This window comes from Neopelma chrysocephalum, unplaced genomic scaffold, assembly GCF_003984885.1.
Source record: "Neopelma chrysocephalum unplaced genomic scaffold, ASM398488v2 Primary Assembly neopelma1_72, whole genome shotgun sequence".
Lineage (NCBI taxonomy): Eukaryota > Metazoa > Chordata > Aves > Passeriformes > Pipridae > Neopelma > Neopelma chrysocephalum.
In genome coordinates, this window is record NW_020897732.1 from 8239382 (window position 1) to 8262235 (window position 22854).

The following is a 22854-nucleotide window of genomic DNA, read 5'->3' on the forward strand; positions in this document are numbered from 1 at the left end:
CTGCCAAGAAAGTTTCTGACAAAAAAAAAAAAAGGCAAAAAGAAAAAAAAAAAGCGTGTAATTGATGTTATCCCAAGAAAGCGCGATCTCCACCCCTCTCAGCTCCAAGCCCTTCAGGTAAAAGGAAAAAAAAAATCTTTCAAGAATTTGTTGCCTTTTTGAGGGTTAAAACATCAGAAGACAAGCTTGTCTCGCCTTGGCCAATCAGCTCTCGGCCCTGGCAGCTATAATATAGAACTAAAGGCAGACTCCTCTCACAAGCGTCTTGCTTTGCTACCATTAAAATCAGACCCTTTTTTTGTCTCTCGATTGCTGTCTCACGACCAAACTCCGATGTGTTCCGTTATCAGCGACCTAAAGCCTGCCATTCCAGCACCTGTCTTGCTAGGGATCGGTGGATAGTATACGATTCAGAAAGCAGACAAGGACATAGGAGGAGAGAGAGCTCTAGAGACAGCCAGGGATAGGCACAGAGAGCTTTGAAGTAATTGGATTCAATGGACGAAATGCTGCTGTTGACAAGAATTCTCTTGGTGGGCTTCATCTGCGCTCTTTTAGTCTCCTCTGGGCTGACTTGTGGACCAGGCAGGGGCATTGGAAAAAGGAGACACCCCAAAAAGCTGACCCCTTTAGCCTATAAGCAGTTTATTCCCAATGTGGCAGAGAAGACCCTAGGGGCCAGTGGAAGATATGAAGGGAAGATCACAAGAAACTCCGAGAGATTTAAAGAACTAACCCCAAATTACAACCCTGACATTATTTTTAAGGATGAAGAGAACACGGGAGCTGACAGACTGATGACTCAGGTAGAGCCACAGAGATACCTGTATTTGTGTTTGTTAACCTCTCTGAGCAATCCTAAAGGACGCATCTGTCTTAGTATTTTTGAAAGCCCCCCCTTTCCCTCTCCCCCTCCTCCCCCCGCCCCTCCAAACTCGGCTAGTTTCCCCCATTGAATGTTAATACCATCTATCCAGACAAGTTAGCAGGGGCTGGAGCTGGAGCTATTTAGATATTTGGTGGGGGAATCTGTGTGGTACTTACAGTCATTACCGTGCCATGGCGTTCCCTGTAACTTGGTTAGAGATTGCTGTTTGCATTTGTCCCCAAGGATGCACTTTGATCAAACGAATTGCATACAGCTCAGAGGACCCCAACTGTATAGTGACCGCCGGGCCACCCACTCATTATTACAAACGTAGTCCGTGGTTGCTGCGCCTGCTGACTTGATTTATATATATATATATTTTATTTAATTTCTCTCTTTTTTTCTTCATTTCACTTTAACCTTCAGTATTATTATTATTATTATTATTATTTCTCTCGCGAGCATATTCTAAATTTAGTAGGCATGCAGTCGTGCACTCACAAAAGGCAGCTGAAGCCGGATCGACCATTCCTCTCCTGATTCAGTATTATATAGCTCGTATTGCAATACCATCATTTGCAATTGTGCCCATCAGAGCGTAAATATATTGATATTTCTTTAAGGATGCTCGCCACCAATGCTCTGGTACTTCCATAGGGGAGGGACTTGCAACTTATCGGCATTGCATCACCTTCTGTTTTAAAAAATCTGATGGCACAAGGTTTACAACTGGGTAAATATTGGATCTCGGGTGGAATCGGATTGCGGAACCATATTATGAAAAAGAAAAAAAAAAGAGAAAAAAGAGAAAGGAGAGGGAAAGAGAAAGAGAGAGAACCGCTCCGAGAGTCACCTCATAATTATTATTCATGCTCAACAGAGAGCTCGGTGAAGTCAAGTGCTCTGCCAATTCCGGAGTTTCAGAAACTACATGCAATCTAGACACTGGAAATGGGTTTCCTCCAAATATAGGTCAACAGCGCTTTTTTAATATTAATACATTTAAGCCCCACCTTCAGTGCTAGAGCAGGACTCGCCTGGAAGGACTAGGCGGGGAGTGGACGCGGGGAAAGGGGGTGGGGGGGTGGGGGTGGAATTTCCCAAACTCTCCCCGTTCCTCGGCCTGATTTTCCGCACGTTGTCGGGTCTCCCGAGGCGAGGGACCGGCGGCCGCCACCATCTCCTCCCGACCACCTTAAATCGCACCGCACCTCGGAGCGCGGCGGCGCCTCCGCCCGCCCTCGGCCGCCGCCCCGCGCAGGGTGCGGAGCGCAGCGGGGCCGGGGCCGGTCCCCGCTCGGGCGCGGCCCGCGCCCCTCCGCGCACCCGCGGCTCCTCCGCCCCCGCTGCCTCCGGAGCCGAATCTCTCGCATTTTCAGCTCCACTTACTCCCCTCGCGTATTGATCGCGGCGGCTCGGGTTTCACCCTTCCCTCCGCAGCCCGGCGGCAGCGGCAGCGGCGGCTCCGCGGGAGACGGGGCTCCCGCCGGGGCTCGGTGCATCCCTCCCTCCTTCCCTCCCTCCCTTCCCTGCGCGGCTGCGCCGGTGCGTGTGCGCGGCGGAGCGGGGCGGCGGGCGCGGGGGGAGCCGGGGAGCGCGGTCGGGAGCGATGGGCTGCGGGCCGGGGGCGGGCTGCGGGGCTGACCCCGGCCCCGCGGCTCTCCCGGGGCACGCCGCGCCGGCTACGCGGCTGGCCGCTCCCGCTGCATTAGCTGGCAGCGGCTGAACTCCTGACCTTCTGTCAACTTCCCTCAGACGAACGAAACGAAAACAAATACTTTTTTTTTCTGCACCCCCCCCCACCTTCTCCTTCAGTGCTTGTTGCCGTGCCTTAGACACAATGGGGGGGAGGTGGGCTGAGAGCAGCGGGGACGAGGAGGCAGCAGCACCGGGTACCCGGCGGCAAAGAGAGGAGTGAGATGGGGGAGCGAGACTGGGGAGAGAGCAGGGAGAGAGCGGGGCTACGGCACCCCTCGGCCAGGCAGGGAGAGGGGAATGGAGCGGGGTTGGGGAGCGGGCGGAGGGGTTGCCCTTGCCCACAGCTCCCTGGGCACGGCCGGGCCCCCGGCGACCCGAGGTGCCGTCCTGCCGCCGGTTTCCCTGCCTTGCTTTCCTCTCCTTCTCTCTCTCCCTCAGCCAGCAACCTCTCGTTAAATCCCAGCCCTCAAACGCCGGCTTCGGGAGCCCTTCAACCATGAAGAGATTTTTCCTGAACAGAATCGTTAAACTTGCAGAGTGGTTGCCGAATGCATTAGCCGCTAGTTAATATTAACTCCAGAAGGGGGGGGGGCGAACGCAAACAGAGGTAGGTAAGTCAGGTTCTCAACTTTGCAGGTGACACCAGCAGTTTGCTAAGGGCTCCCCCTTCCTCCCCTCCCTCCCCCCCCACCCCAGCCATTGGCTGGATTCGGGGGAGAGATAAGGAGGCCAGGTCAGTATGATAAAGCTGGAATTTGTATGAAAAAAATAGCAATCTCGTGTAATGCAGGCACACAACCGGTGCGTGATGTGAGGAATTTAGAGATCAACTTGGCATTTAGGAAGCCCACCAGGTTGTTTACACTGACAGGTACCTGTTAAGTATTTCCTTCAAGCAATTCATTTGTGAAGAGATTAGGAGCTGGCAGGAGAGGGCTTGTTGAACAACTTTGCCTCCACACAAAGCGTTAGTGGAGGCAGCCCTGCTGAGCTTCACGGTGGCTGAACAGAATTGGGCTTGATTTGTGGCACACGACCCAATGAATTAATAAATAGTCTGGGCTTCACGGCTTTTGACTCTGACAATCCAGCTCAGGCAGTATAAAAGGGAAGAAAGTCCTTTAGGAGGCCGTTTCTTCTTTATTTCCCCTGAAGCCGGGAACTGGTGCTGGCAGGGCCGGAGCGGCAAGAGTCCCTCGGCGCTGCCCTCACCACTGCCCGCATCCCTGTCCTGCCCCTCCGCTCCCGCTGCCTCCCGTGCGGCGCAAGACATCGCCGTGTCGCGCAGTGCTGTCGCCTTATCAGTAACTGAAACGTTTGATCCTTCGCCCCCTTCCCGCTGTAAATAAATGGAAGAGCGTATCCATCCTCTCAGGTGTGAGAGGAAGAGAAGGAAAAAATAAAATAAATCAAACTCAACTTGTGCCGCTGCACTTTGCTGCCGGGAACAGTGCTGAAACCCAAACACCCGTCTCTCTACATACAACGGTAGGCCAGAGAGTCCAAAGTGAGCTCACGGTTGTGTTTTATATTTCTCGGGTACCTGTGTGTCGCTGGTATCACTTTTATGTCTGTTAATAGACACAAGGGAACTTTCTTGCTGAGCAACTTTGTCACGTCCCGAAAAGTAGCGTCGTCGGGGTAATGGAGAGGCTTTGCCTTTCTGGGAGCTGTGAAGGGGGACTTTGTGGTCTGTTATTAGGTGTGCTGTGAGCACACTGGGGAGAAGGGTCCTGCAGGAGGCCAAGAATCCCAGTCAGGCCAGCTAAAGTGTGGGAAGAGCAGCTTACTGCATCCCGCTTGGCTTTCATCCATCGCATCAAACGAACCTCATCGGGTATATCCACGAGTTGTTTTCCTCTCAAAATTGGGGAAGAAGGCTGGCAACGTGCGTGTTTCTAACTCTGTACCTTTAGTCAAGCGCTTTTCAATGCTTTTGGTGCTGATTTCCTCTTTTGGAGGGCTGAGAGCCCTTTCTCCTATCGCGCTGTGTCTATTCTCCCCCCCTTGTCTAAGATAGGAATCCCCCCAAAACTTTCAGGGCTTCATTTACAGCTCACCTCCTTCCAAGTGCTGCAGGCCCCTTTCCCCTCCCTCTCCCCATCCTGCCCCCCCTCATTACTCGGTCCCTGAGGGACCCCGGTGCTGCGGGGCCCAGTTCAGCCCGGGGAAGATCGGTGGCTCCGGAGGGGCGATGAAAAACCCTGCAGTGCTTCTCCACGGAGTTGGAAGCATTTCACTCCACACAAAGAGGCTCCTAGCTTGCATAGCATCCCTGCTTCGCTCAACTTCCCTCCTTGGCCCTCCCTTGCTTTTCATCTTCCCACTAAGAGCTATATTATTGTATGGATTTGCTCGGCTTTGTAGGCGAGCGCCGACGTATGTTTGAAGCGGAGTGAATGCTCCCAGCCTATGCAGCTTTGAGGGCTCTAATGAGTGATGGGCGAAGGGAGAGAAAAAAAAACAAAACACCCCTCCCTCCAGCACATAAAGGCTGTTAACATGTATTGATGCCCTTTTCAACACAGAATTAAGCTGAAAAGACTCGGAGAGACATTCCGGGGGGGAATCCGTGACTCCGAGATATATGGCGAGTGTTTGTTCTCGGCAGAAACTTTGCTCTCGGGAAGGGACAGGGCACTTAGCGGCAGGAATTTGCTCCGTGCAGGTGGCTTTGAACCGCCACACTCGCACCCCAGCGCCAGTGGTGCGGCCGGGGGGGTTTCCCCTGTCCCCGCAGCAGGTGCCAGGGGAGGGGGCGGCTCTGTCCCTGTGGGTTTTCGTAGTTTTTCATCCTCTGTTCCTCCCGTGTCCCCATGTTTCACTCTCCTCCTCACCTGCTTCCCCATCCCTCCCTGGCAACGGGGGAGAAGATGCTCAGCTCTGGCTGAGCCCATTCTGCGGCGCGTTTTGGGGGGAAGGGAGGGCTGCCGCCTATTTGGCTGGGGAGGGAGGGTAGGATGCGGCCCAAGGGGGTATAGATAACGAAGTGGGGATCTGCCCCTGGCTACAGCATCCCCATAATGACCTTTCCCTGTCTATCCGTATCCCGCAGCGCTGCAAGGACAAGCTGAACGCCCTGGCGATCTCGGTGATGAACCAGTGGCCCGGGGTAAAGCTGCGGGTTACTGAGGGCTGGGATGAGGACGGCCACCACTCCGAGGAGTCCTTGCACTACGAGGGCCGCGCCGTGGACATCACCACCTCAGATCGGGACCGCAGCAAGTACGGCATGCTGGCCCGCCTGGCCGTCGAGGCCGGCTTCGACTGGGTCTACTACGAGTCCAAGGCACACATCCACTGCTCCGTCAAAGCAGGTAAGGCAGGCAGCCTGCCAGGGACACGTCGGGATGAGGGGACACCCGCGGGCCACGACTCAGCCCCCCAGAGCCTTCTCTGCCCTGGCCGGTGTCGCCCGAGCTCCCTCTTCCTGTCTCCCGAAGGGTCCCCATCACCCGGCTCTCCCCGCCGGGGGTCCCGCGGGGATGGGAGCGGAGCCCCACCGGCGCAGGGGTGGGAGTAAGGAACGAGTGAGGGCGGAAAGAAAAAAGGAAAGCCCAGCTACTGCAGCACTTTTACACAGAATTTTTATTTGGGTGATGTTTCTTCCCAGCCTTCTCACGAGCGCTGCGCCGCAGCCACACACCCTTCTCCTCCCCCCGTGGGATCTGATGCTTTCCCCATCCAAAGAGCATGTTCAACACAAACACTCGTGGCCGTCTCCAGCCGCCCCGCTGGCTGCACGCCTTACTCGCGAGCGCTAATCTCCGAGTGGGAGCCGGCCAAGAAAATAAACAAGTAACGTGGTCCCCAGCCTCCTTCAGCGGTAGCCGCTAGGAAATTCCCAGATAGGGATACACATACACACAATTTTTTTCCCTCCCCTCCCCTGTGCTTACAACGCCACACGCTGTCTCAACCCGGGAACAGCTCGCAAGAAATCCTCGACTCGCAGAGTTCCTTTTTCTGACACTTAACACTTTTTTGGGGAACAAATCGGTTGGCAAGTGCCAGCCCCCTGCCCTCCCGCCTCCCTCCACCCATTTAGATGCCTTTGGATGGCATCTAAAGAGCTTTTAAAGAGCATCCTCTAGCCCAGCAGCCTGCTGGATGTGTCAAGAAACACTTGGTTGCAAAAGAAAATAATGGGCTTTCTTTAAATATAGCCGTTTGTTTCGAACCCAGCAGCCCCAGGGCAGGGAAACCAGTCTGCTCATCTGCAGGACGGGTTCGTTCCCCCACTCCAACCCGAAGATACCCAGGGGCTGAGCCGAGGTAGCACTTCTCCCGGCCCGTGGGGGCTTTGTCCTGAGAGCCTGCTACTGCTTTTGTTCAGCTCCTGGGTCCTCTCTAGCCAGAAGGAGGCCCTGCAGAACTGTCAGCTGTGTGGAGATATGAAACATCCCTTTCAACAGCCAAGATGGGCTTTACAGCACAAGGTGTCTGATTGTGGTGTGTGGTGACCTTAGCCCAAGCACATCCCCTAATCCACCCCCGTGGGCATTTCATAGGAGAGGAGTAACCCCAAGCTGCTCATTGAGATTCGGCACACACGGACTTGGGGGCAATATTTAGAGGGTGTCACGCAGGGTCGTGTGACTGTACGAGGCAGGCTGAAGGGAGCAGGCTTGAATTCCACCCTCTCAGCCTGATCTTAAACTGTCCAAACCTCATTTCATGACAGAGCATCTCATGAGAAGATTAAACCCGATAATGCCAGGCAGGAAGATTCTTTATCTAGATCTCTGTTTGCAAAAAGTATGATCCCGGAGACTGGAATGCAAAGAAGAGTTCCCCCAAGGCCTGAATTATTGTCACCAGAACAGAGGAGGGAGAGGCAGGGGTGGTAAAAGGGACATTGATAATGCGCTACAGCAAGTATTTAGAGCAAGCTTCTACATTTAAAATTCAAATACAGATCTTGAGTGCCTTGGAAAAGTGGCTCTGCTGTGCAAATAGTGCTTGGAAGGTCCTGGGTTTTTTGGAGAGTATGTGTGTGAATTGGCACATAGGGTTTCTGCACCTGAACAAATAGGGAGGGGGAGAAAAGGGGGGGAAGAAGCTGGGAAAAAAATGGAAGTGTCCTCTCTTCCAAGAGTGTCTGCATTTATTACATGAATCAGAATGACAATGCTGATCCTTTATTGGATTTTAATTAGAGAACCCAAACAAGCACTGCTCAAAGAAGCAGATTTTCACACCTCTGCCAATTCACTGGCGTGTTTGTAGAGCTGCTACACTACTAGATCTATTCATCAAGTCCCTGAATATGCAAACAAAGCTCTGGCCAGACCTTTACTGCCGGCTTGTAGGAAGGTGTAGTTTGCTAGCAGAGGCCTCTACATAAAGCACATAGCTTGTTTGTTGCCATGTCCTCCCTGAAGAGGGAGGCCTTGGAGATCTAACTGCTTCATTTCTGAAGGAGAAGTGATAAAGTCATTAGCAAATCAATAACGGTCTAATTTTCACCCTTCCTGTCCTTCCTGAGAAAGTCATTAGGAGACATTCCAAGGATTTATTTAAATCATAAGAGTTTCAGTAACAGCCGCAGAGGCAAAATATAAAACCTGTCCACCTTTGGGAGATAAATCACCAGGTCTCTTAACTGCTGTAGGGATTAACTGGGAGAAACCAGGGAAAGGCAAGGGAGGGATGGACAATGTCAACAGCTGTAGCAAAGACACTTGCTACTGTGGCATAGCACGGGCTACTACCCCATCTTTAGAAAACCAGACCTTTTAGGGGCACTGCAGAGTCCCTCTGTTAAGACAGAGACCAGCCTGGAACACGGCAGAGTTTCTCTCCCACCATCCCACAGGTGCCTGTGCTTCCAGAAAGGGAAGCAAGACAGACTTAGAGTTTCATTGCTACTTCTGCTTTCTTTAAATCTGAGATTCCTTTCAGTAGCACTGGAAAACAGCTACAGTTGATGACAGCATAGAGTATCTAAACTCTGAGTAACTCCCAAGAGCTGGAGGAGGTGAAGGAGCTTGAGCCTGGCACAGATGTGGAGCTACTCGGGGACCCCAAGCTCTGGGACAGGGAACAGCATCCTTCTTCTACTGGGGTGGGAGAGGCTTTTTTTTGGAAAGAGGAGTGAACCAGAGTGCAGGAGATGCCAAACAGGGGTGATATGAGGGTGACATGCACCAGTAGCCACCATGCCAAGCAAGAGACCAGAGAGGGCTGGAGACAACACGGGGGCATGTACAGGGTGATGGAGGAGGACTCGTGAAACTCTGACTGTTGCTTTCCGGTGGGGCAATGGGCAAATCCATGTGCACCTTGGAGCAAAGTCTCCTCCTGCTCCCTGCTGTTTTCTTCCTAAATGACCTCCCTGAGTAAGAGCTCAGTGGAGACCCTGAGCACTGAAAGCACAGACACTTGCTTAGAGGAGAAACCTTAAGCCAGCAAAAGCACTCGGCTTTGAAAGATTGCGAGTTATCTGGCATCAGATGTCAGTGTAGGGTAAATTGTAGCCAAATGGGAAGTTCTTCCAGAGGAGATTTGTTCTGGAAGATTTTTCTTGCTGGAAATATTTTGGCCCATTTCCTTAATGAGGAAACTAACTCCTAACCCAGAGGGAGATGCACTGGCTCAAATCTGTCAGGAAGAGGTTTCTCACTTGACCCACTGAGAGCAAATGGGGCATGTTCATAGATGAGGATGGAGGAATGTGTCAGAGGGAAGTCTGGCTGCGTCCTGCACCTGTTCTTCTTGGGTGGGTCAGGGTGGCTTGGGAAGCAGCGTGTCCCCTCATACCCCCATGCTCCAGCTGAGCTTGTGCCTCCTCTAACCCTGCTGTGCCTCTCTCCTTGCACAGAAAACTCGGTGGCAGCCAAATCTGGGGGCTGCTTCCCCGGCTCGGCCACGGTGCACCTGGAGCAAGGCGGTACCAAGCTGGTGAAGGACCTGAGACCCGGAGACAGGGTGCTGGTGGCCGACACCGAAGGCCGCCTGCTCTACAGCGACTTCCTCACCTTCCTCGACCGGGAGGATGGCTCCCACAAGCTCTTCTACGTCATCGAGACGCGGCAGCCCCGGGCCCGGTTGCTGCTGACGGCCGCCCACCTCCTCTTCGTGGCCCCCCAACACAACCAGTCGCAGGCGGAGACCCCCAGCAGCCGGGCGCTCTTCGCCAGCCGCGTGCGGCCGGGCCAGCGGGTCTTCGTGCTGGGCGAGGGCGGGCGGCAGCTCCTGCCCGCGGCCGTGCACAGCGTGTCGCTGCGGGAGGAGGCGTCGGGGGCCTACGCCCCGCTCACCGCCCAGGGCACCATCCTCATCAACCGCATGCTGGCCTCCTGCTACGCCGTTGTGGAGGAGCACAGCTGGGCACACTGGGCCTTCGCCCCCTTCCGCCTGCTCCAGGGGATGCTGGCCACCCTCTGCCCCTCCGGAGGGGGGTCCCCGATGGGTGACCCCACGGCCCCCGGCATCCACTGGTACTCTCGGCTCCTCTACCGCATCGGCAGCTGGGTGCTGGATAGTGACTCTCTGCACCCGCTGGGCATGGTGGTGTCGTCCAGCTGAGAGCATCCCGCGCCACCCTGGCCACCTGCCGGCCTCCGAGGGAGAGACAGAGACACGGAGAGACAGAGAGAGACAGAGTGAGAGACAGAGAGAGAGAGAAAGGAGACTAAAAAAGAGAAAGAAAAAAAAAAGAGAAAAGAAAAACCCAAAAGAAAAAAGAAAAAAAAAAGAAAAAAATACCTATTTTTAAAAGAGAGCACGGATTAAGACTTAAAAATAATAATAATAATAAAATAATAATAATTAAGTAGGACAGTCCAAAGTAGACTTTAAGGGAAACAAAGACCCCGGGAAGTTCTGTTCTGTTTAGTTTATAAATATATATATATTTTTATTTGTTCTTTTGTTTTGTTTGTTGGTTGTTGTTTTTTTTTTTTCCTCCTCTCCTGGATATTTATTTCTTTGGTATTTTGAATAGATGTTTTAAATGATATGAACCGGACCTTCAAGAGCCTTAAATAGTTTCTTTGATAATTTATTATCATGTGAACTGTACTCACACGGGAAAAAATTATTTTGTGAGGCCAAGCAAAACTGCGCAGAGTCTATTTTTCTACATGTCACGTGTGTCCTGACTTTCAGAAAGCAAAATTCTGTACTTTCCCATCTCTCCATTACATTGCTCCGTCATTTCAGCAAGTCTAAAAAACAAGCAAACAAACAGACACACACAAAAAAGACAAACTTCATGGGGGTCCGTAAATTATATTTTTATACACAGAATTGTAAATTAGATTTTTTTGAGAGATCAATACTTAACTGAATCACATTTCGTTTTTTGAAATAGTGTAAAATATGAGAATATATTATTTTAATTTAAATAGTTTCAAATGTAACATCATTTCCTGTATTGTTTTCCATGTTTTGCTTTGTAAAAACACCATTTGGCCACGTCCATGGAAGTCAAGACTGTTACACAAACTTTTTATTTGCAAAAACCGTAAGAAACTTTGTTATTTTTAACTTCAAAAAAAAGTTTATTAGAAAATAATATTTTTTAAAAAACGCACATGGCGGCAATTCTGTGACGATGGAGATGGTAGTTTGTACAGAGGGGAGAAAAGGATGTTTTGCATTAATAAATTGAGAAATAACTGCTGTAAATTTACTAAAATGTATTTTTGAATATTTTGTAATAGTTTTAATAGTTTTATAGAAATAAAATGTGCCATGCACAGTCTGGTTAGTATATAATAACTAAGAGTTCCTGGTGCATCCCATCTTTTTTTTTTTCCTTTTTGCTTATTAGTTTAGGAAACATGATGCCAAAAGGAGTGCCCGTTATTTTATTTAGATGTGTTACTTATGACATTTAATTTTGGTACTTTAATTATCAAAAAGAATCCATCACATTTGAGCATAACCTGGAATCTCTTGTACTGACAGTAGAACCTCACTTATTTGCACGAGCGACCGGGAGACGCGGTTTCCCTTTGCCGGAGCCCTGGCTCCCCATCCGCACTCAGGCGATGCTTCCCTCTTTCAGCTCCAGCCCCAGCTCCGTGTCCACTTCCTGGCCTGGTCTGGACACTGCAGACAGCTCTTAAAATTGATTTCTGAGGATATTAAATCAAGTTTTCCCTTTGAAGTGTGTAAATGTAAAGGCAGGCAACTGCCTTCATCTTGTGGCAGCACCGGGATTTTAATTGGCTTTAATTTCAGTGCCAGAAGATGGAAATCTGAGGGAGATACACTGACTTTGGTGAGTTAGCAGGGATTCATGTGGCAGATGCTGGAAGAAGGAGATGGCCACCAGATTTCACTGGCCACTTTGAGTAACAACACAGGGCTTGGGGCCACCGAGAGCAGAGCAAAACACCATTTTTGCAAAACAAAGAAAAGGATAAAGATTTGTTCATTTATGCTGAGAGACATTCCTTAGCTGTAATGCAGGAGTCTGTCCTGAGCCACCGATGTGTGAACGCACTGGAGATGTGTTTTAGGAGCTGGGTGGTGTGGCCAGCACTGCATCCCTTGCCTGGTCCCAGCCCCAACCCCCGCCAAGGGGATCATCCTTGACAGGTGCCGATCAGTGAGGTTCTGCTGCACCACGTGCTCCTCCACGGGTGGTTTCCAGGAACCCTTTGAAAATTTTGCAAAACACTGTGTGTGCATGTGTGTGCGCGTCTGTGACAGGACTGTGCCGGAAGGGAGCTTTCCTTGAATGTCTTCTCACCTTTCCTTTGGTTTCCATTACTCACCGATCTAGGACGTTCATCCATCGGGCAGCCTTTTGCTCCAGAGACACAGCCATGTTCCCTGCTGGGATGGACGGCAGCTCCAGGGCCTCCCAGAATGTCCCTACCTGTGGCCATCTCCAGAGGGTGTAGACCATGCTGAAATCCTAGGAGTTTCTGGAGTGCTGTCAGGAGCTGGTGGCTGAGCCCCATGCATGAGCACTGCTGTGTCGAGCCCTTACAGACGGATGTGGTCTCTCCTTCCTGTCAACCTCTAGTCCAGGACCACTTCCAACCTCCACAGCTCGGACATGGCTGGGGTGATGAGACTTCGGTGTGACCACCAGCATGCTGCAGCACCAGGACAGGAACCAAGCCACCCTAATGCCCTCCTGATGTGGGGCATCGTGGGGGACTGTGGACTGCCTGGTGGGTGCTGGGGACCTGCTGCCCACCCCAGCTCGGACTCTGCCACCTCCATGTCTTTGGGGTCTGCTGATGTGTTGAGGGCTGACAATGCAGCTGGTTTGGGGCATGTGAGAATGTGATTGTGGAACAAATGAGTCCCTGCTCTAAGAGCCGGGTCTTTGCATGTATGGCAGTGTCTGGGCATCTGAGCTCTCTTGTCCCTGTCTCTGAGTGGCAGATGACATTTTTTAAGGCCTTTACACTCAGAAAAATGAGCGCGTTGGAATGTGCCTTCTCCAGAGGTCGGGCAGTGGAGGTGTTTAGGGATGTCAGCGATCAAACTTAAAGCCATTGGCTTGGGGGCTTCAGTCTGAGTCGTAACTGAGATGTGAATGAGCCATCAGAACAGAGCCCATGCTTGTGTCAGTGTAGGGTATGTGTCTGGTAGGGATCATATCAGACATTGCTGCATTTGATCTTCACCAAAAGGCCAAGATGAGCTCAGAGCTTTGTGGTGGGAGAGAAGCTAAGATGCTGCCTTACACTAGGATCAACCTGTTTGGCCAAGCAGAGAAGTGCTGTGCCATGTTCTCCACTGCACATATTCCAAGTGGCTTTCTGCCTTCCTCTCACCATGTGTGTATTCCATCTCTTCCTCCGACGCCTCTCATCTGGATCACCCCTCCGTGGTGTGCATTAGAAGTGCTTCCTTAGATGGGCCAACCCAAACTGTAGCTACAGCTCTCGTATGAAGGATGTACTGTCAAAACATTGTGCAAAACGTCTTGGAGATGTCACTGTCCATTTTCAGGGTCTGAGTATGGCAATAGTTTGTATAAAATGTACACATAGTGGTGGCTACAGAATAGTTTATGACTAAATACATATCTATTACTGTTAAAATAATGTATAAGAATGTACTTGAAGCTATTATCCTTGTGCTCTGTTGTCTGAATAATTAAAGAAATTACAGAGACTTCCTGAAATGTCTGATATGTGACAGCATTCCTACTGCACAATCTCAGCTCTGTGGTTTTTACCCTGATGACATTGAAACGGGGAGGGGGAATCCTGTGGGATTTGGCATGGGACTCTTCAAACACGTGAGGAATTGTCTGTGTCGCTTCACATGATGGTCACAACCTCCCTCTTCTCCTACCTAGAGCCACGTAGACAGTCTGTCGTTTACCTGTGAAATACTGCGGGGCTCTGCAAAGCCAACTCATTTGGAAGGGGTTTGTGGGGCACCAGCAGGTGCCTCCCCCACCCAAGCCAACGTGAGAAGTGACTCTAATGAGACAGGGACTAGCTGGTGTTTACCTGTCTGGTCTTTCAATGCCCCGGTGCTCAGACACCAGGTAAACACGCCAAGGAGAAGCTTGGATGCGCCAGCAAAAGAGGATCACATCCATGGTGCAATTAAAATCCAAGCACAAGCACTGGGGTAAAGCAGGTCTTTCACAGGCAGGGAGCTGTTCCATGCCACAGCCAGCAGCTCTTTGTGCCCTCACATGTGAAAGTTTGCTTAGCTGTATCTTTATATATATATATGCACATGTATGTATACATATATAATATTATTATCCTTATATTAAGAGCTCAGCATACCCTACCAGGCTATAAATATGTTTATACTGGCCCTCCCAAGCATTTCACACCACACCAAGGCTGAGCAGGCAATGTAAATCCACCCAGTTGGGCGATAATTGGGCAGCAGTTTTGCAGCCCCAGTACAGCATCTATTTCAATTACAGGGGGAAGGAGACCAGGAGGAGCATTTTATTTTACTCATTACTGCAAGCCATAAGGGACCACTAGCTTTCTTAAGCTTTTGAAATTCTTTCTTCAGCGGTTTCTGCCTTAAAACCAGTGCAAATTTAACTGAAAAAAAGGTCAGTTTTCCGTGTACTGAACACTTTGGAGCTTTCAAAGTAACAGAGTTAATGTGATCCTTGGACTGAGCAGGCTGGAAGGGAAAAAATAATCTTTAAAAAATGCATCTTTACAAGCATTGGGATTGTCTCAGATTTGATGGGAGCAGGATGAGCCTCGCAGCCACTGTTTGTGCCAAGATTGTTAAATATAATTTTTAATACTTTGCATTTGGGGTGTTTAGGTTTGCGTATTTAAATAATTTTGGTTTTCAGGGCTGAAAAGAAGCTAGCAAATCCAGGAAATATGAGTTTAATGATCTTGTCCTGGTTCCAGTAAAATCAAGAGTGGCATCCAGAGCTGATCTGAGTGCAGAGGCAGTTGTGCTGCTACCTTAAAGCAGAGTGCAGGACCCTAAATAACTTCTTTTCCTTTCATTTTTAAGTGAGAGCAAGCCAGTTCTTCGCACAAATACTGCTGCAAATCAGGAGTGAAACCACAAGGTCAAGAAGTCTGTTTGGGGTAAAAGTATTTGTTTCCATGTCCTGTGATCTAAATGTGAAATAAATGTTAGATTTGCTCAGTTTGGTGTAAACAAATGTCCATTCACATTACTGGGGACGAGAGGTGACAAGGGATGCTCTGTGTGGCGTGACCAAGGAGTGTCCCTTGGCCACCAAATTCACATCTGGCTTCTGCCCAGGGGCAGGGGGGTTTGGACATGGTCAGAGGAGCAGGAATCCTGTGAGAACAGCATGTGCTTCGTGCAGCTCTGCCCAGCTTGCTCAGCTCCGGGAACAGCACAGGACCCCTTCCTCACCCCACCACTGGGGCAAGGCTTGCCTGGACCAGCTCTCTGGGACACCAGGATTTATCCTTGAAAGAGGATGTGCTCAGAGGGAAAATATACTTGGGAATGCTGCAGCATTCCAAGTTTTGCGTCTTTTGATGGAGTTCTCTGCAAGGGAATGGATGATGCATCTGTATGCAATTAGAGCACAATCCTTTTGGTATCACGACAGACAGGCACTATGTCGCAGACCTGTTGTAGGGTTTCTCTGGTTGGAGGAAGCTTATTTACAAGCAGGATACAGCTCAGGCTTTGGGTAATTTGGAGAACTAAAGCATTTCATGGGCTTCTTTTTTGAACAGTTCAGGCTGCAAGCAGCCTCTGGTGGTCCCAGGTCTAATCCCACTCCATATGGGGACTGCTTAGAGCAAGCTGCTGGAGGAGATCCTCAGTCAGGTCTCACATGTCTGCAAGTGTGGAGGGGCTCCAACCCTCTGAGTAACTGGTATTGTTAAATAAGCTAACAGTTTGTCTCAATATAACAGCAGTGCGCCCCATCTATCAAGAGTCTTCCTTTATATTCTCTTTGTATTCATTCTGAGAAGAAGGGGACCAAAGAGTTAAAACAAAATTAGTTTTAAGAAATCCCAGGCTCAAAATCTGGGGCATTCGGAGTTCTGCTGAGCTCTGCTCCTGCTCCTGCAGCCCTCACTGAGCAGAGAGCTGAAACCTCACTCACCCAGCTCACCTTTCTCTCTAAGTCAGCCCTGTCCTGTTTTCTACAGCAGTAAGCAGTGGTTTTAATTAGACTGTGATGAATGCAAATAAATATTAGTCTCAGGATTGCTCATGAACAATTGTCTTGGAATAGTCATCGGTTTGGTGCAAGCTTTGTTGGCTTTGCCAAATGATGCCCTTTCTACTCAGCAAAGTTTTTCTAGAAACAGGAGCATAATAAATGTACAGTATCAAACAAGTCTGTTCTGGCACAGTATTTGTATGAATAACCATTTTGTGCTAACACCAGTGGAAGCTATGGGGTTCACAGGCATCAGAAAGTCCAACTGCCATTCAAATATTTGCAAATAATGAACGTGTGACCCCACAAATAACAACAAACCAACCTGGTTGCTTTCATTGAGAAAAATTATTATGAATCACTGTGTACTGTGGGCTCAATCCAACAACCACCAGCGTCAAATGAAGTCTTTCCACAGCTTCAAACAGGCAGGGGAGGTGAGCTGTGTTTGCTCAGCTTTACCTGGTGTATCCGTCGCTCTCATATTGTGCCATTAAATAATAGAATTTATCAGGCAAGTAAGAATTTCCTAGAGAAGCCAAGAGTGGGCAAATGTCATCTCCTGACTGCGTATGTGCAGCTCCCACTGATGTCAGTAGGGTTATGTATGGGCAAAATGAGGTCAGGCTGTGTTGTCCTACTTTATGTGCCCTGTGGTATTACACTCAATTAAGTTTTGTCTCCCAGGATGCAGCCTCACTCCCACTTAAGTTACCAGGAACTTTGTCACTACACAACAGTGCAGGAGAAGGCACAAAATACCAGTCTTTGATCTAGAGTGCAATAAGGTTTAACCCATGTATTCAGGAATAAGGATCAGGGAGGGTTAGATTTAGTAGAAAAATAAATAAATCCATGAAATTCCAACATGGTGCGTCTTCAGGAGAAGATGCTTTGCAAACTCACAGCCTTGCAGAGCATGGTAGCCTCAGCAAAACCTTCTTCACAAGGTTCTTTCCTGCCCTCTCCCTTCTGCCAATGGCTTCGCACTGATCCTTGCAGAAAGATACTGAATATCATAGGCAACACTTCTTAGGCAGCACAGGAGAATCAGTCACATCTTCTGTGTGGGATACCACATGCTTGCCTACTTTGAAAATATTAACCACTGGTTGTGAAGTGAAACTATAAATAGCTGTAGGAAGGGGAAAGCAGTGAAAAAAAATCCCTCGTTACAGGCAAACAAGTTGCCAGAAGGATGCTGGGCTTTGAGTGAACCAGTTTTGGTTCTTGACCCTTTGATGGGGTTTCTTCTGATTTTGAGCAAGTAGTTTTTGTCTCCCTTGCCTTCATCAGAGAGTTGAAGAAAAACATCTCAAAGGACAATTTTCTCTGGTCTATGGGGTCTACAAGATGAAAAACACAGTGATTGAGGTATCCTCTACTCCCTGTTTGTCACTGAGGGATCTCCTCTGTGTGCACATGGTGAAACCGAAGGATGACCCAGAACCTTTGCTTGTCAGACTGTTTGAAAGCCCTCATATTTAAATATTGGTTAAAAAGTGTGTTTAATTTTTAAATCTCTCACAACTTCCAGTATCAACCGTATTTTTATCTAAAATAAATATGTTTCTTATGGGATTTTTAAGTCCATTTTAAATACCCTTGAAAAAGATGACAGCTGGCTTTTGCATGGTCAAACTCTGCACTGCACACGTAAGTCATGAGGAAGACCCACAAGGCTTTAGCCAGGTCAAGGCTAAGAAACTATTTTGGCTTCTGATTGTATCTCCATCTACATCCATGGTAGGTACCTGCTGGCTGGCTGGAGGAGTCTGGATGGACAAGATCTCTATGGATTAATGAGAGAGCTGAGACACCCGCAAATATGTCTGACTGTGGGTGTCCTAACTTTACAGCTGAATCCTGCCCAAAATGTCACTTCAGCCCTCTGTTTTCCACAGAGGCTCCCCATGAGGTTCCAGATTACATTTGGGGCATCCTTGACTCATCCAGTGGTCCTGGTGTGAGGTGCACATAGACTTCCCTTAGCTCTGCAGACTGACCAAGCTCTGGGCCTAGACATATTCACCCTCCTCTCTGCATCAATACTGGGGTAAGCCCAGTGCAGTCCAAGGCCAGAGCTTTCTCTGGAGCTGGTCCTCCACTGCAGGATTAGCTCAGGACTTCAGAGAGGCCACAAACCTCAGTGCCTCTCTTTCCAAGAGCAAGGCACACTTGTTCAGCCTTGTCTGTGTTGGTATAAACACTGTGCACGTACAGTGTAGTTAATTAAAACTATTCCCACTCCATTTTCCCCTGGGGAAAGGAAAGGAGAAGATAGATGCTCACGGGAGAGGTGCTCATCACGTTGCTTAATGTGATCTGGAGTGGGACACACAGTGCTGTGGGGATAAAAAGCTGGGGGGGGCTGAGGGAGCACCATGGAGCCTGTGGAGAGCTGTCCCTGGAAATCCCCCCTTAATCTGTGTACTGTCAAAGGAAAGGAGTGATGTGTTTCTAGGAGTGAGGCAGGACACCAAGACTCTCTACTCCCCCAGGAGAGAGGGCATGGATGGAGGATTGCCCTGAGAGCCACCCAGCATGGACTTCTTCCTTGGGAGTTTTGGGAATCTTGGGAACATCCCGCCTTCCAAAGCCCAGGTTTTAGGCAAGTCATGGAAAGGACAGAAGAAGTCACCAGTGCCTGAGTGTGGGCATGACACAGCTGGGTCTATGCTCTGGTGCTCAGCCTGAGTGACTCAGTGCTGATGCCAGGAGCTGTCCTGGGCATCAGACACAGAAGAACAGCCTACAGCTCTCCCTCCCACTGCTCCCGAGTTACTCATGGAGGCACTGGGGAGTCACTCAGGCCTTTATTTTGTGGTGTGTGGATGTGAAAGGGCTCATTTATGGGAAGTGACTGCCCTGGTCTGCGCAACCAAGGCTGTGACACGCAGGGCTGCTTTCTACCTCTGGGAGAGGCTTGGCTCCTTGGCTCCCAAGCACAAGTACAACATCCTCTGCACTGAGCACAGGACATGGGACAAGCCTTTCTGAAGCATTTTAATTTCAATTCAGCTCTGGTGTCCTGCTTTTGTCAGTGCTGAGCAGCTTGGCACTGAGCTGGTAGTGCCACCGTGGGAGGGATGCAGCTGGTACCCACCAGTGCCCGGGGTCATGCAGATACATCAGGTGTCCTGGTGCCTTCCAGCAGGTGTTGAAAACCATCAAATGCAGAAGAAAAGCCATAGCTCTGTGGGACCTCGCTGGTGGGCACTGGCAGACACTGCACCAGTTTGCAGCAAAACCTGGTGTATGAACAGCAAGAAGGACCAAAGCACCACCAAGATCCCAGACATGCAAGGGGGTTTTGCTTTTCCCAAAACAGGATTAAACCAACTGCACTCAGCAATGGGCGGGATGCTGCAACTCATCAGGACAGGGGGGCTGTCTCTGTGCAGCCCCTGCTCTGTCAGGGACTGAACATCAAGGCATCTGGACTGCACTGATGCCACTCCAGAGGGAGCTGTGTTGTGCGTTCCTCACCTGGGGCTCAGGTATTTGTGACCTCATGACAAGAAGAGCTGGCAGGGTAGAGCCCAAGCGAGCCCAGATTTCCAAAATTAAAGTCAGATTTCATGCTATAGGTTCCCAAGGAGCAAATTGTCACTTTACAAATGTAATAAAAGGTCATGTTTGGAGTCCTCTTGGAGTTGCTCTCTGCATCAAGAAAGTGTTTTGCCTGATCACGAGGTGTTCCCTTTTAGGTTTTTTTTCATTAGCAAGGAAATGTCTGTACTTTAGTTATCAACCAAAGCTAGGAATGAAACACACCTAAATGTTATTTCTCCTTTGGGTATAACTGAATAATGAGCAAAACTAGAATATCTTCTTGCAGATTTATACATCGAAGCTATTCGTTTCCTGTTCATAGGGACTTTGACAGGACAGAACTATTTATTGAGAGTTAAATAATGACATCTGCTATCAGGAGTATCAAATCCAGTGGAAGATGTTTCATATTAAAAAAGAAACTCAAGGCCAAATTTTCTCTTGATGAATATAGACACAGCTTTATAAACTTCTTCAAAGTTTCACTCTTTACACCAGAATAAAATTCAACCCAAGGAGCTTCTACATACAAGTCCTATACACATGTGCAAAACGAGTTTGCTTTTAAGAAGTGTCTCACCCCCAAAAAAAAAGAAAAAAAATAGGGCAGAAACAAACCCCCAGACCTTTTAGGATTTGTTGTGTTAGGTGGAATCAAAGTGACCTCTAGTGATTTCCTGTTAACTGTGCAGCTCGGCAGCCGCCCTCACAGAACTCAGATGGTGCCATGGTACAAATGCAATCAGCATCTGATTAAAGCAAAATTATAGCAATTTATGACCGTTACAATAACCATTCCTACAATTCAAGCACAGAATATTTTCTCAAACTCTACCTTTTTTTTTATGCAAGATTCTCACTGTTAAAAGAAGAGGAGTATTTTTATTAGCCCGTTAAAGATCAGCAACACAATGAATTTATTAGTAACTTATCATCCATGTGTCTTCTGGCACTGCTGATGTGCTGTTATTTGGGAATAGACAGGATAGGAAGTGCACTAGATTTGTGATTTAACTCGTTTGTTCCTACTTTTTGGAACAGTCACAGGCTGATCACAAAATTATTACCAGTTGTGTAGGGCGTGTGGAGTGTTGCTGAGGGGCTAAGCCATCCCCATCCCCAGGTTCAACCAGACTGGACGACAGGAGAGAGATTTTCACCTCTACAAGGTCATCTTTTCCTCCCAAACTATTAAGTTTTTATAAAAAAAGAGCATAGAGAGGGGATGTTACTATTCATCAGTGGTGGGGGAAATGAAAATTGTGTATCAGCCAAATTATGTCAGTTTACCACACAAATCAATAGCAAAGGGGGTTAGAAATGGGATGTCATCATTCAGGGGCAATGAGGGAGAAGCTCTGTCAGCAGTGAGATGGTTGTGTGCTCTGTTCTAATATTCCCAAGGGATATTTCAGGGTTGGGGAAGGCAGCAAAAATCATTGATTCCTTTGGCACAGGAGGTTGGGTTCGGCACAAAGAAGATGCTCAGGAGATGCTGAGCTCTGCTGGGACTCTGAATGCAGATAGTTGAAAAAACATATGTCTTCCACAGGTCAGATGTGTCAATCTCTGAACCAGAGCTGGGTGAAAAACAGGACCCTATTCCTGCCAGAAAAAGCCCACCCAAGTGCTTTAGTTTTGCGCATGTTTCAAAGAAGGTAGTCTCTGACCTGTGATTCTTTCCTGCCCTGTCTCTACATCCATTAAAGACCCTGAGGTTTGGCAGTTGCAGGACAAAGGACAAGAGCATTGCTTCCATCTTGCTCTCTTTCCCTGTCCGCGATGGTCATGCCGAGAGCAAATTGCTGTTTGAATCATTTCCAGGGCTGATTTAGCATTCCCTGTAATTTTCACGGAGGTTGTGCTGCAGCCGCTGTAATGAAATGGGCTCCCTTGTTGTGGTCAGTGCCACTTTCATCACCCTCTTGCAATAAAGCTCCCTTTTTTTTTATCCCTGGATTTGTCAGCACCTTCCCAGCAAGTACTGTTTGGGACATTCCTAAGATACGTTTCAGAAGGACTTTGCAGGGAAATGAGAAGTTTTGCAACGGGTGTTGCCTGACTTGCTGTCTCGGCCTGATCCTCTGGCCCTGTGAGGGGTTCTGTGGACCCTCCTGCCTCTCTGGGGGGCTCATGGTGTAAAACTGGGCTGTTTTCCTAATGACCACTTCTGTCCACCCCCAAAGAGTCCAGGTTGGACCTGGGTGTGGGGCTGTTATTGTCAACCTATGGTTTCATCTGCTGCCTCTCAGGAGCATCTTAGGAACTTACCGCCCTCCATCCTGGGGCATGAAGCAACTTGAATGAGTAAAATGATGCACATGTTTGTCCAGGGCCTAGAAATTAGCCAGAGAAGACAAATTTGTCATCAAATAATGAGTCCAGCTATGAGAGAGACCCAACCCAGGCTCTGCCCTGCCCGGGTAAGCCCTTCTTCAGAGCTGCAACCGGGGAGCCAAGCAGCAGGTCCCATCCACATTTCTGTGTTAAGTCAAATATGACTCAATCTCTATTTGCTTTTAAGGCTTAAGGACTGAAGGAAAACATTTTTTATTTGTCATGAGCAGCAAAGCCAATAAAAACAGGTGGGTATGAAAGAGCAGGGGGCTCACACTGGACAATCTGGTGCTAACCCTGAAGTATCTCTGAGACTGAGGCATCTTTATTGATCTCAAACCAAACCAGCATCTCTCTGTATTCCAGTCCATTTCATTCACAAAGAAATGTGCACATTTTATTAAGCTCCTTAAAAATTCCCTTTTCATTTTGGATTAAATGATACCATTTTAATGAAAGGCATCAGCTAGAAAAATGCATTTTGTCTTGAAATAATCACTTTCTGGTAAAGAACCATTTCCTTATTTTTGAAGCCAGGACTGTGATAATCCAAAATACTTGCATAGCCTTTGGTTCCCAACCCTGAAAGCTGTAAAAATTTAATTTATTTTATACATGCATGCTGTGGGTTTATTTTTCCAGCTAAGGAATGAGAATACAGAAGCTAGTTTCACTTTTGTGGTCTAATAGGTCAGTGCAGATTTACCATTTTAAACATGTGGAGCCATAAATACAAAACAAAACAAATTGTTGCTGCTGCTGTGATCCAAACCCCAAATTAAAAACAAATACAAATTAAAAATCCCCTTTAGAAATCTCA

At 48.7% G+C, this 22854-nt stretch overlaps 1 protein-coding gene across 1 annotated transcript; it reads left to right on the top strand.

The window, feature by feature from the left end:
- Window positions 1-216: 216 nt before the first annotated feature.
- On the top strand, window positions 217-10197 carry SHH (sonic hedgehog signaling molecule). The gene is made up of 3 exons (XM_027686985.1): window positions 217-806; window positions 5622-5883; window positions 9390-10197. The coding sequence occupies exons 1-3, from the start codon at window positions 498-500 to the stop codon at window positions 10094-10096; spliced, it is 1278 nt and encodes a 425-aa protein (XP_027542786.1). The 5' UTR covers window positions 217-497; the 3' UTR covers window positions 10097-10197.
- The last annotated feature ends 12657 nt before the right edge of the window (window positions 10198-22854 follow it).